This window comes from Saccostrea cucullata, unplaced genomic scaffold (assembly GCF_032062105.1).
Source record: "Saccostrea cucullata isolate Sc308-1 unplaced genomic scaffold, CSIRO_AGI_Scuc_v1 ctg5741, whole genome shotgun sequence".
In the NCBI taxonomy this organism is placed as follows: domain Eukaryota; kingdom Metazoa; phylum Mollusca; class Bivalvia; order Ostreida; family Ostreidae; genus Saccostrea; species Saccostrea cuccullata.
Window position 1 is genome coordinate 1 of NW_026939527.1, and position 12,568 is coordinate 12,568.

At 34.2% G+C, this 12,568-nt stretch overlaps 1 protein-coding gene across 1 annotated transcript; it reads left to right on the plus strand.

Annotated features, from left to right (window-relative positions):
• Positions 1 to 2,098: 2,098 nt before the first annotated feature.
• On the plus strand, positions 2,099 to 5,858 carry LOC134253139 (uncharacterized). Its single transcript, XM_062735647.1, has 2 exons — positions 2,099 to 2,195; positions 4,651 to 5,858. The coding sequence occupies exons 1-2, from the start codon at positions 2,099 to 2,101 to the stop codon at positions 5,856 to 5,858; spliced, it is 1,305 nt and encodes a 434-aa protein (XP_062591631.1).
• The last annotated feature ends 6,710 nt before the right edge of the window (positions 5,859 to 12,568 follow it).

A 12,568-nucleotide genomic window follows, 5' to 3' on the forward strand; every position in this document is an offset into this window, starting at 1 on the left:
TAAAAAGGATAAGTCTAAAATTCAAAAAGTATACGGTGACCTACTTTTAAGTTGACGTTGTTCAAGGACCCAAATGATCAACTACAAAGTTTGATGATCATAGGCCTTAAAGTGTCCTAAATATGCCTTCAAATCAATTTGAAAAAAAATCCCGGGAAAATTAAAAGTAGGTCACTGTGACCTACTTTTGAGTTAACATGATGTGAAGCCCTAAGATGCATCAACTTACAAGATTTGATGATCCTAGTCCTTATAGTAAGCAAAATATGGACATTTTAATTAATTGTAAATTTAGGTCAACTTTGAAGTGACCTTGAGACCACGCCCTTTGCCCCAGGGTCATGCCTTGAACAATTTTTAATCTTCAACATATCCTGATCATTGTATGTAAGTTTGGTGAAAATCTGCCTGGTGGTTCTGGAGAAGAAGATTTTTTTGCAACCAGTACTTTTGGTTTTGTTTTCCTGATTATCTCCCCTTGTTTTCAGGTCCCAACCCTTATTTTAGTATAAATGGTAGCCCTTGGGCCAAGGATACCCTGTGACAAATTTGACACTGATTGGTCAAGGGGTTCTTGAGTTATGGCCCATATTCTAAAAAGTTAACGCACACCGCACACCGCACGACGCACACCGCACAAATGGCCATAGCATTAGCTCTTTGAGCCTTTGGCTCAGAAGAGCTAATAAAAAAGAAGTTTTATTTAATATGTAAATAAATGTTATGTTGTATATACGAAATAAGTATGTAAATAAATGCTGTATATATACAAATTAAAAACAAATGTTTTCTACTGTCATTATTATTTATTGTTTTAAAAATGGAATATAGAACAAACAGTCTGATATACAAAAAGTCATTCTGCAATATATCACTGTCAAAGAAGTGTTGAAAATAAACTACATCGCAATGCCTACAAACTACGAGTAAAAATAATAAGGTATACAAACCACAAGTTTGACTATGAACAATTTTGTATTTTTTTAATATTACACCTACGAGCTACACTATTACGAGAAATAAATGATCGAATCGGAGAAGGTAAAGTCTCATTTCTCCCAAAACTATCAAATACAAAGGATTGACTCGTTGAGGAAAAATAAATCGCTAACCAGTGTTCGCCCATATTCAAAGAGGGCGCTGTATTGACAATGTATGCGCTAGGATAACGAGGTACATGACAAGGTAAATTATGTACGGAAAATACGCCTCTGAATTGTTCTTCTAATATCGCATCTGTGCGACAGAGATTTGCTAGAGTCTGTCCATTCTTGGGGATGAATTAAGGTTAAGAATCACATTTCTGGTACTGTCTATTTCAAAGTAGGTTGGAAATTCGGCACACAAAATGCACGAGACAGTTTCCGTAAGAGCTTGAGCAAAAGCAATTTCCAATCGGACGCTGGTCTGGTTCATTAGAGGTAGACTATCATCATTTCTGCACTGCGGTTGTAAGATGAAACCATAAAGAGCGTAGCCTTCTTTTCAGTCATCTCGATCTATATTGTTTCCCGAGTTGTTTCCATATTAACCGAGGCCCCGTGTCTCAATAGTAGGTGTGGCACGATAAATACTCCCTCCCTGCCCAAAAGCCGTAAGCGCCGAGCATAGGCCTAAATTTGGAGCCTCTTCACCGGCAATGGTGACGTCTCCATATCAGTGAAATATTCTGGAGGGGACGTTGACACACAATTCTTATCAAGTGATAAGCGATTAAATCACTGTCTATGCATGACTAAATTATGGGCGCCGCATATGTTTTCTGAGCAATTTACAAATGCTTAATTTTGTTTAATGTAATGGTTACATAAATTTAAAGTTCATTTCTTTATTTAAGTAATTGTGTAAAACAATCCATCTGTTTCACAGCTTCAATTATCTTTTATTACAAAATGTAACAGAAATATCTAGCTTACTAGAATATAATATTTGAAACAATGCAGGAATGTATTAATTCTTTGATTTATAGTTCAAATCAATGATTTAGTTCAATTACGAGAGGAAACAGCAAAATATTTTTCTTTAAATTGAATCTGTCTGTTTTTTGAAATTTCAAAGGTTAGCGATCCACAAGTAAGAATCTGGGATACCCAAAGCAATGCTGACCCCCTACATTAGATATGATGGAATTCCCTTTATCATCATGGGCAAGAAAGTGTTTGAATGTCATCAGGGATTTGACAGAGACAGCAAAAGTAATCAAAGACAAAAAAGAAGATTACCTGCAGTAAGTGATAGTATTAATCTTATTAAAAATTATTATTATTAAAAGAATTATGTTAAAGTAAATTATGTTTAAGCAATCAGTTCTGTAAGTTCAAATGTTTGATTTAAAAAAAGATATTCATGTAGCTTGATTTTTTTTTCTTTGGACCAATCATATTAAATGTATATCCAGCATGCATGCTAACTATAGCATCTCCATGTTAATATACAATGGAGTCTTTGAAGTCTGGTTTAAGTCTTATACACCAATGCATCAAGTTCTTTTGTAAGAGCTATTGATAATCATTTTAATCAAATTGAAATTCCTTAATTATATTTATTAAAATTTGAGAACTTTTCAGTTATGTCAGAATATTTGGGAACATTACATATTTATAATGTAAATTAACCTACATATTTAATCTAGTTTGTCTTTATAGTCTGACCATATCTTCAAACATAAGCGCCGATTAGTCCACAAAAAAACAAGAAAAAAGGGTGCCCTGTAAGGATAAAAATCCGTCATGTAGTAAAATTTTTGAATTACAAGGTAATATCACAATATAAATATACTTAACATTGGTTGTAAAATTAATACATGCGTGAACATGTGTTTTGTATTAGATTTGGGTAAATTAAATAATTAATGCATATTTTATTTTAAATTAAGGTGAAGGATTAAAATAAACCAAGTAGGAAGTTTGTGCCAAGCGTGAAGAAGGATTTAAATGACTGTACAAGTGAATTAGAATGTCAACCTCGGTTCTATGTCTCGTTTCCACCAGCAGAGGATCATAGGAATCACTTGAAAGGAGCGGTACATAGATTTTATATATTTATTTATTTTATTGAGGACTGTATTATAATATTTATTATTTGAAATTCAAAAACACAAAAATGCTTTAAAATGTACTTTAATACAAATGCCCTAACAATACAGGCATCCAGCATTTTGCAGCCAATGGACAAGAGAATTTCAAATTATATAAAGAAAGCACTCTGAAAATGAAACCGCTTATTGAAGTCCTTTTGAAGCAATCCATTTTGCAAAATTCTCCACTGCCACCTAAACACAAAAAAAGATATTGGCCTTCAATTAAGGACATTTACAACCACACGACATCTCAGTTTCTCAAACTACGATATAGCAGTTTTGATCAGGTATGATGGTGAAAAAATAAACAATAAAATGCTCCTTAAGAAGTGCTTTTCTATAGTATGAAAAAAGTTTAAAGATAGTCCAACTGTTTGTATTCTCAATATTTTTTCAACCAGATCTAGTACATATTTAAAAAGCAGCTTAATAATTTATGAGAGTACTCCCTCTACCAATTGCATCAGTTCTTGCCCCTTAGTGTACTATAGGTGGCGCACGACACGCTAAGGTTCATATTTACTTCCGGTTTCGATTTGATTTCGCTTAGTCACTAAACTATTTTGAAAGTTCGTCAAAATAAACATCCAATGCCTACTTGCTGTTGCGTGCCTGGTTGTTCCACGAGAGGAGGATTAAGTTTCCCAAGGGAGGAGAAGATAAAAAAGCTGTGGATTCGAGCATTCGAAGAAACGATGACGATATTACGTATAAATATTGGACGCCACAGCCATTCAGTGTTGTGTGCCACAAACACTTCCGTGAGGAAGATTTTACCTGCGAAACACAGCACGGTTAGTAAGATTATATGACTTCATTTGTAGTTGCATTTAAATATTTTATCAATTAATAATAATTTGTCTGTAAATCATAACAGCTGTGTAATAATAACACGACGGACACACAACTTCACAAGAGAATTTTGAAACGTGTATAACAAAATCAAATAAGTTTTAAATATCAGTTTATATCATATGCAGACCTTATCAAAGCATGCATATTGATGATATTGACAACAATATTTTATTTACTTTTGTTACACATGTTCATAGTTGACACTGAAAGGAATCGCTGAAACAGCTGATATGACAAAGAATTTAATTTTTTTTTCATTTTCTCATTTGCATGATGTGTTACTTATTATCTCCATTTATTTTTTCATGTTGACAAGTGCTTTTCTTTTCCATTCCCAGCGCAGTATCTGGATATTAAACGGTTTGATATTATCAAAATATGCGATGGAGTGGTCAAACTTGTGAAATATATATTGAAAAATACCAAGTTTGCTATTTCATGGCTATTTTGTTATGTCATAATTCATCAAGATGTTTCAAGGAATTAGAGTCATTCTACAGTCATGCTCTCTTGGAAGCTCCTGATGAGTGGATGAGGAAGACACCATTGGACACGATAAGCATAACAATACATATATCTTTAATATTAGTTTTTATCTGATTGAATTGAAATATTTTAACATCTCTGAAATATCTGAAATCTGAAATATCATGTCTTTTTCCTCCGAAACATTTTTATTATTGAGGTCACAATAATTTTTTTTTATAATTTGATAGGCACTGAGCCACTAAGGAGGCAAAGAAAACCTGAGGCAGTCCCCTCCATTTTCCCCTGGACCAAGTCAACATCTATTAATTTTGATGAGAGGAGCAAAAGAGTAGTGGCCCGCCGTGCCAAAATGGAGAAAGGCGACCATGAAAATTCAGAAATAGTTTCAGATGATTGCAATGTTTATGAAGTGGGCAACAGTGTAGAAGTGGAGGATGAAAAGTTTTGCCCTAGTGATATTAATAATATTGATATAAGTGCTACTGTTGCACCTCTTTTTATAGATTCGTCAAGTCAAACAGCAAAATTGCCAATCATGTGTATTGAAAATTTCATGTATGATGATGAAGGCATCATGTTTTATACAGGGTTGAGTTCCAACACAGACTTTTTACATGTACTGTATAGTCTTGGTGAAGCAGCCTTTCATCTCAATTATGTTTATAATCAGGTTCAAAATATGTCCATTGAAAATCAGCTCTTTTTGACACTGATTAAGTTGAGGCAACATAAGCCCAATTTTGAATTAAGTAGATTATTTTCAATATCACAAACAACTGTTGAGAATATTTGGATTACTTGGGTGAACTTTATGTCGAGACAGTGGAGGGAACTGAATTTCTGGCCGGAAAAAGATCTGGTCACCTTTTTCTCTCCATCTGATTTTTACAGTAAATTCCCCTCTACACGAGTACTACTTGATGGAACAGAAATTCCTGTAAAGAAACCTAAACCCCCCATTGCCCAGCAAGCAACCTTCTCTACGTATAAAAATAGAAACACTGTCAAAGTACTCGTAGGCTCAACTCCAGGGGGTTTAATTTCATATGTGTCACCTGCTTATGGAGGGTCTGCTAGTGACAGACAGCTTGTTGAACGGAGTCCTTTGTTAAGTGCTGACTTATTTGAACCTGGCGATTCTCTTATGGCAGACAAGGGATTCAATGTACAAGATTTATTTGCTCCCAAAGACGTAACCGTAAACATTCCATCATTTTTTAAACAAAAAAACAGAATGTCTGGAAAGACAGTTTTGCGTGATCGCAAAATCTCTAGCAAAAGAGTTCATATTGAGCGGCTGATAGGGTTAGGAAAGACATACAAAATTCTGAAAACACCCTTAAATACAACTGAGACAAAATTGGCCAGAGAAATTTTATTTGTATGTTTCACACTGTGTAATTTCAAAAAATGCATTGTTCCCAAACATGCATAATATTGTGTTCAATGAAAATGAATAAGCTGATTGGTTCACAGAGTCATACCAAACTATTAAATATATTAAAACATTTTTATTGGGAAGTTTTGCAATCTAATTAAAATTAGATGTTAGATCCGCTCGCATACTCGCTACACTAACATCTAACAACATCCCATTGAGGGTCACGTCAGAGGTCAAATTCTATCAACCAATCAGATCGTCGCCTGCAAAATCCTCAAATATTGTTGAAGCGAATAAGTCTAGAACTGTTCCAAACTTTGACCTCTGACGTGACCCTCAATGGGGTGTTGTTAGATGTTAGTGTAGCGAGTATGCGAGCGGATCTAACATCTAATTTTAATTAGATTGGAAGTTTTGACAATTTGTTAATAAAATTTTATACAGACTGGTTGAAAAAAAAATTCACATGCCTGTGTAATGAACTTCTTTACTGATAACAAGGTGGTGAAAATTAATTTACATTTTTGTGCATTATACTTACGTAATACCCTAATATAACCCATAAACTTGGAGATGTCAGTTTATTTATTGATTTAAAAATTCTCAGTTAGTTGCAAGTATCTGTATAGCTAAAGTCTTAAAACTGGTTGCATAATCATATGAATAGATCTACATGTATTGAGGTACATGTACAAAGTACACATGAGTATAGGTATAAATGTATGAACATGTAACCAATGTAAATTTCTATGTACAACATAAAAAAATGCTCATGTGTGGCAGTGCCTGAAGGTCCATACATGTCATAGTTAACAACTTAAAAAATTAGTTCATTTTGTTGTCATGGTAATAAAAGTTCTTAAGAACAGCAGTCTTGAAGTATTTGTCAAAAAATGAAATTAATTTCTGCAACATTCTGTCAATGAATGTTTGGTCTCTTTGAATTGAGATAACTTTGAGATCTTTCAATGTGTAAACAACTAAATAACAGCATGTTCTGTTTGAACAGAAGAGTTGCCCTTGAATTTGATAGAAGTAGTCATGAGTATTGTCTAGCTCTAAACATCCATCAACATTTTGTAAATAGGAGACAGTTTCCTCTGATATTTTGCTGTATTTTGCATTGTAGGGGCATTTAACTTCAATAAGTGTACTTTGGTCCAAGATGGCATCAGGTGAAGAAGCAATAAAAGGATGCAACTTTGAAACAAATATTCCACATTTTGAGGTTTTAACATTAAATTTTTCCTCAAACTTTTTTATCGCCACTGACTCATAACACCTACCATGCAAAATAGCTGGTACACGAATTTCAGGCACATGCTTAGTTAAATTTTCAGCCAGTTTTGAAAAATCAGTTTTATCAGTAGCCTTGCAAACTCGACCAAAGTTGGATGAGTGAATTCTCTTTCGTCTTTCATTACGCCAGATGGTGCTTTTGCTTTGTCCCCGTGTTTGCTCTTCTAACTTGACAATATCTTCATCTGAAATTTTTGTTATATTCATGTTTTGTAACCATATGTATGACAAAGGATGACTGAAATAGTCATGATCTTTTTCTAACCCAATGGTGTTTGCTAGTGGGAAGATTTGTGAGACAGCCAAATCACTAATGTTAGGATGATTTACCCAGACGTTTCTGAAGGTATCAGGGTATCCAGGCATATTCCGATATGCCCTGGGTCGTGGATCGTAACTGACATCCACTTCACCTGCTAAAGGCAAGTCATTTGCTTTAATTGGACTGCCTTTGTATACTTTAGTGTGATGGAAAGTTTGTAGGTTCTGCGTACATGTCTCCTCTGTGACAATGTCTAGACTTTTACTGAACATTTAAATGCAAACCGAACAATACCACACACACATGCTTACACGCAGCAGTTGGGCCCATACCCGCAGCACACTCCCACTGACTTTCAACAATACACCCATCCATATCAACACACACATCCACTTTATATGACACACTCTTCTTCATCTGTGCCTTGCATTCTGCCTTGATGTAGTAAAAGTTGTTTTCAGCACAGAGTCTCACATACTTCAGAAACTTGCTCTCATATATGTACATCACATTGCTATCAACACTTTTGTTCATTCTTTCTAGGTATGCTTTCACTGCCTCTTCTCTCACTCCCACTATCTTTGTATCTTTGTTAATATCTTTAAACTTTTCATAACAAGGAACTTGCATACAATATTCTCTCTCTACTCTTTCTGTAGCACCAAAATTTGCATTCCTGTCATATGCTTGAAGTCTGAAATATGTTGAAGGGGAACACTTGTGAATGTATGTGTAGATATAACTTACAATTAAAAAACCAAACTGTTACATAGTTTTATATGTACTGCAATCAGAGACATATTTTATATGTCTCTGACTGCAATAGTTATATGGTTTAAACAGAGGTTTCTCATCCCTAATTCTTTCTCTCACTCTCTCTCTCTCTCAGGCCTAATTTTTTTTTACTTTGGGGCCTATACTAGGTGATAGGCAGTGCGGTCAGGTAACAGTAAATTTATAAAAAGTTTTAAACGTCAAACGCCTGTAAGCTAAGCCTACATAATTCTAAGAATGGTCTTTTTCGTTCTATACAACATATGTAACTTAAATGCATCATGTTACTAACATTTACCAGTTATACAGTGTAGGCCTATTATGTTACAAATATTGTATATTACTAAAAAGTCCACTCTTAATTGAATTATTTATGTAAGCGAAGCCAAAGGCTCTTTACGTTTTAAACTTTTTATCTGCATTGATAAAATTCAACTATAAAGGTTTAAAACGTAAAGAGCCTTTGGCTTCGCCTAATACAGATTGACAATGACATGCGTCAAAAACTGACTCAGACTGACATTGAAATAAAAACGTAGACAGTATAAATTGTAATTAATCTCGCAAAAGTGTACATGAAATATGCTTTTGAAGAACTTTTATTGAAATTATAAAGAATATCAGGTACCGATAACGTCTTAATCACGATTCTGTGTTCGACAGAGAAAATTATGGTTAAGAAGATGCCCGCAAGTATTACCTTTCAACCAATTCTCTTTTGCGGCCGGAAATGCGAGCATTTCGTTTCCGTAGCTCTTTTCTAAGTGTGGGTAAATCCCACGATCCGTAATCAGCCATTATATCTACAAAATCTAATCAAAATAGCAAGATATACAAGGTCGAAATTACGTCGACACTCTCTAAAATTGAAGGTACGAATAGTCATGAACTTAAACGTGTCATGCGCCACCTATAATTCAGGGACGATAATGTGCAGTTTTATTTGCAATTAGAATATATGTAAGCATGCATTGTTCTCAAAAGATTTTTCTTTTTTTCAGAATGCGAATGGCAGTTCACTATTTATTAGTCTACTGAAAGAAGCAATGGTGTATCTGATTTGTAAAAAAAAACCAGGACTGTCTTATGAAGAGGCTGTTGCAAGATATTCATCAACAGAGTGTTCAGTAAATGATTTCCACCTGTTAGTGACTGTTCAGTCAAAAAATTATTATGCCATACAACAAACCAGTATTTGTTTTTTCTTTGTTAGTTCATATGTGATAAATGTTACAGCATGTGCAGAGAAAAACCTACATAAATTGCAAAAGTGAGGTGTGTTTATTTTTCTTGCAAAAGCTGCAATGTTATTTTATGTACTTCTACTAAGAAAGATGTCTTATTTTTTTATTTTATGTATAAGGTTTTTTATACAGTAGTGACTAAGCTTTGTTGTATAGTGATTGTTTTATGTTGTGTAGTGACTGTTTTATATTGCACAGAGACTGAATTATATTGTACAGTGACAGGGTTATATTATGCAGTAACTGGGTTATGGAGTGTAGTGAGTGAGTTATATGTACATATGTTAATTTATAGACTCTACCGTTTCTCTGAGCTCGCTAAATCCGTTTGACAACTCCATCTCACGTGTGTAGACCAAGGCTAACTGGTTATGTGTACTGTTTGTTAGGAGACTTGATAACCGTTATGCTACGGACTCAAGAAATTTTCAACAGTTCCATAACTAGACAGTGCACTTTTGTTTTATATAAAAGTCACTTAACATTGTTACACATATTGAATCTAAAAGTCGAATATCTTTGGATATGGGGTAACTCATATCTATTCTTGTTAACTTTGTTGCCGCCGGGCGCATAGTGTTTCACAAATATATCTTGTTTCTGTAGAGTTTAAGCCCATACAGTTTAAAGCTTAACACGACTCGTAAATAGGCATACGCCTTTTCAATAGAGGACGATTATTTTTAATGACATCAAGGAAATAAAAATGTTTTGTTTAACAAAAAGATCGCATGCATGTTGAAGTAACTATTTCGTATTTTCTCCGAGATATTTTTGTCATTTTTTAGTGAAGAAAAGATTTTAAACCTTTATATAGCATAGTTATATTGATTCGTTTGATATGGACTACATACTTTCAGCTTCCTATATCATGGATACTGTAAAACAAATGAAATGTACAAAATCAAATGAGAGTCCTTGATGCCTTTGATTAGAAGTAAAGTTGTATCAGATAGATAGTATGGCTGTCTTGTTTTTGATCACCTTGTGTCTCATGATCTGCTTTAGGTACGATCGGATTGCTGTTGTACTCTCTCAGATTGTTGTCTTCCTTGACTTCATTTTTTGCTACTGTCAACATCTTTAGGGGTCTTCTTTGTAAATCGACCCTTCTTAGGGGACAACCATTTGATCCTAAAGGGGGGGGGGGGGGGCTGGCAAATATTTTTGAGACGGATTATTTATTTTCCTGCCTGTCGAGGACAGATTATTTATTTTCAAGATTATCAAGGACAGATTATTTATTTTCTTCTTTGTCTCCCCGTACAGTGATCAATTGATTCTAAAAGATTAATCATTTATATACTATAGGCAGATACAGGATGGGGAGGGGCGTGTATTAATTTGTTTAGGCAAGAGGTCTGGGGCCGCCGAAAGGCCCCCAGGTCCTGGGCGAAGCCTGGTGGAGGCCAAGGGAGTAACACCCCCCCCCCCCGGAGCTTTCGGGTTGTATTTAAAGAGTAAAACCAGGAACTATTATAGTGGTATTGGTTATTATGAACCAAAGTATGACATAATTAATACTGGTCATACCATACTTTGAATGAAGGGAGTGGGCTCTTGGGATTTTCTGTATGTATAAGAGTAAAACCAGACACAATTGTGTAGGAATTGGTTAGATATGTACCAAAGGTATGAAAGTAAGACATTATTAATACTAGTCATATCATACTTTGAATGAAAAGGGCCCGTGGGGCAAAGCCCCCTGAAGCTCTTGGGTTTTTGTGTATTTTAAGAGTAAAAATAGGCACAACTAGAACTGTCCAATAGGGACAAATACCCCCCGCTGGGTTTTTCAGAGAAGGTGCCAATTCAAAAATACTTTATGGATCTAGAGGTGTTCACAATTTACTTACAAGAATTTGTAGTCTGTGAAATATAATTGCTCATCATGTTCCTTAATGAATGAAACAAAGGTGCAACCAAATGAAACATCAACACTAATACATTGTAAATCCATTGTAACATTATTTTTTTTATTTAATTTGTTTATTTCTGCATTAAAAAAATTATGTGTTTTGTCACTCTGCAAACTGATTGTTGAAAAAAAATCATATTATACAAAATCAAATTAATCTTGATAACTTTATAGCAAATTCATTTGAAAATAAAGAGCTGGTCATCCAATAATGAAGTGCTTTGACAGACAATAAATTACAATTAAGAGAATAAGAGAAGGGAGATCTTTAATTCCTGTGCCTGATTCCCAAGAGATTACACATGGTTGATAATGAGATGCCTTAATGTTCAACTTTCCACACCAAACTCATTAATTTATCTTTAACTGGATGCATGTCCAGTCATTATTCTCAAGAGATAAATAAAATGACATTATCTTCTGTGCAATGTAAAAACTGTTTTTAACACTTGATGTTTTTTTTTAAGTTTATATGAGTTGTTTTAAGCTGTACAGTAGTATTTTTGTAAAGATATTCTAGATTCTATGTCTCAAACCTTATACATGAGCCCAAAATGAACAAGTCAATTAAAATAAAAAATAAAACCTGTAAAATGCAAAAAAATGAACAAAAAGAGATGAAAATTCCAGTTGCACACCTTCATATGGTGAATAATAAGTGTACAAATTTTCAGATTAATCCTTGCAATAGTTTCTGAGAAACGGTCCGGACAAAACCACAAAATAAAAATGGAAAACACCTGTAAAATTCAAAATAATAATCGAATCAAGATGAAAATAGCAGGTGCACAACTTCATATGGTGAATAATATTTGTACAAATTTTCGGACAAATCCTTCCAATAGTTTCTGAGAAATGGTCCGGACAAAATCTCGTCTACAGACAGACAGACGGACATGGTGATTCCAATATACCCCCCTAAACTTCGTTTGCGGGGGGTATAAAAATATTGGTATTGTCCCTAAGTATGACATTATTATTATTATTCGTATCATAATTTGAAATTTTAGTGGATGTGTTGTACACATTTACGTCCGACTCAAATCCACCAGTGTATATTTTGTATTAATTTATCGGGGAAGTTTAATTCTTCGACAAGAAAATTTATCTTTTGTGGTGTATAAGAATTGGCTTGTATTTTAAGTACTGTTATTCATCACACCTACTAAGAGCACATTGTCATGTTGACAAACTAACTTAAGTATCCAGTCTGGTAATCTGATTTTAAATACTATTTGGTTCTAAAATGGCGAGCGAAGGGAGCCAA

What these genes read in the sequence shown, in the direction of transcription:
- LOC134253139 (XM_062735647.1), top strand. Translation starts at nt 2,099, where the DNA reads ATGCTGACCCCCTACATTAGATATGATGGAATTCCCTTTATCATCATG. An exon ending in ATTTGACAGAGACAGCAAAA is followed by an intron (nt 2,196 to 4,650) that starts GTAATCAAAGAC and finishes ATAATTTGATAG; the next exon opens with GCACTGAGCCACTAAGGAGG.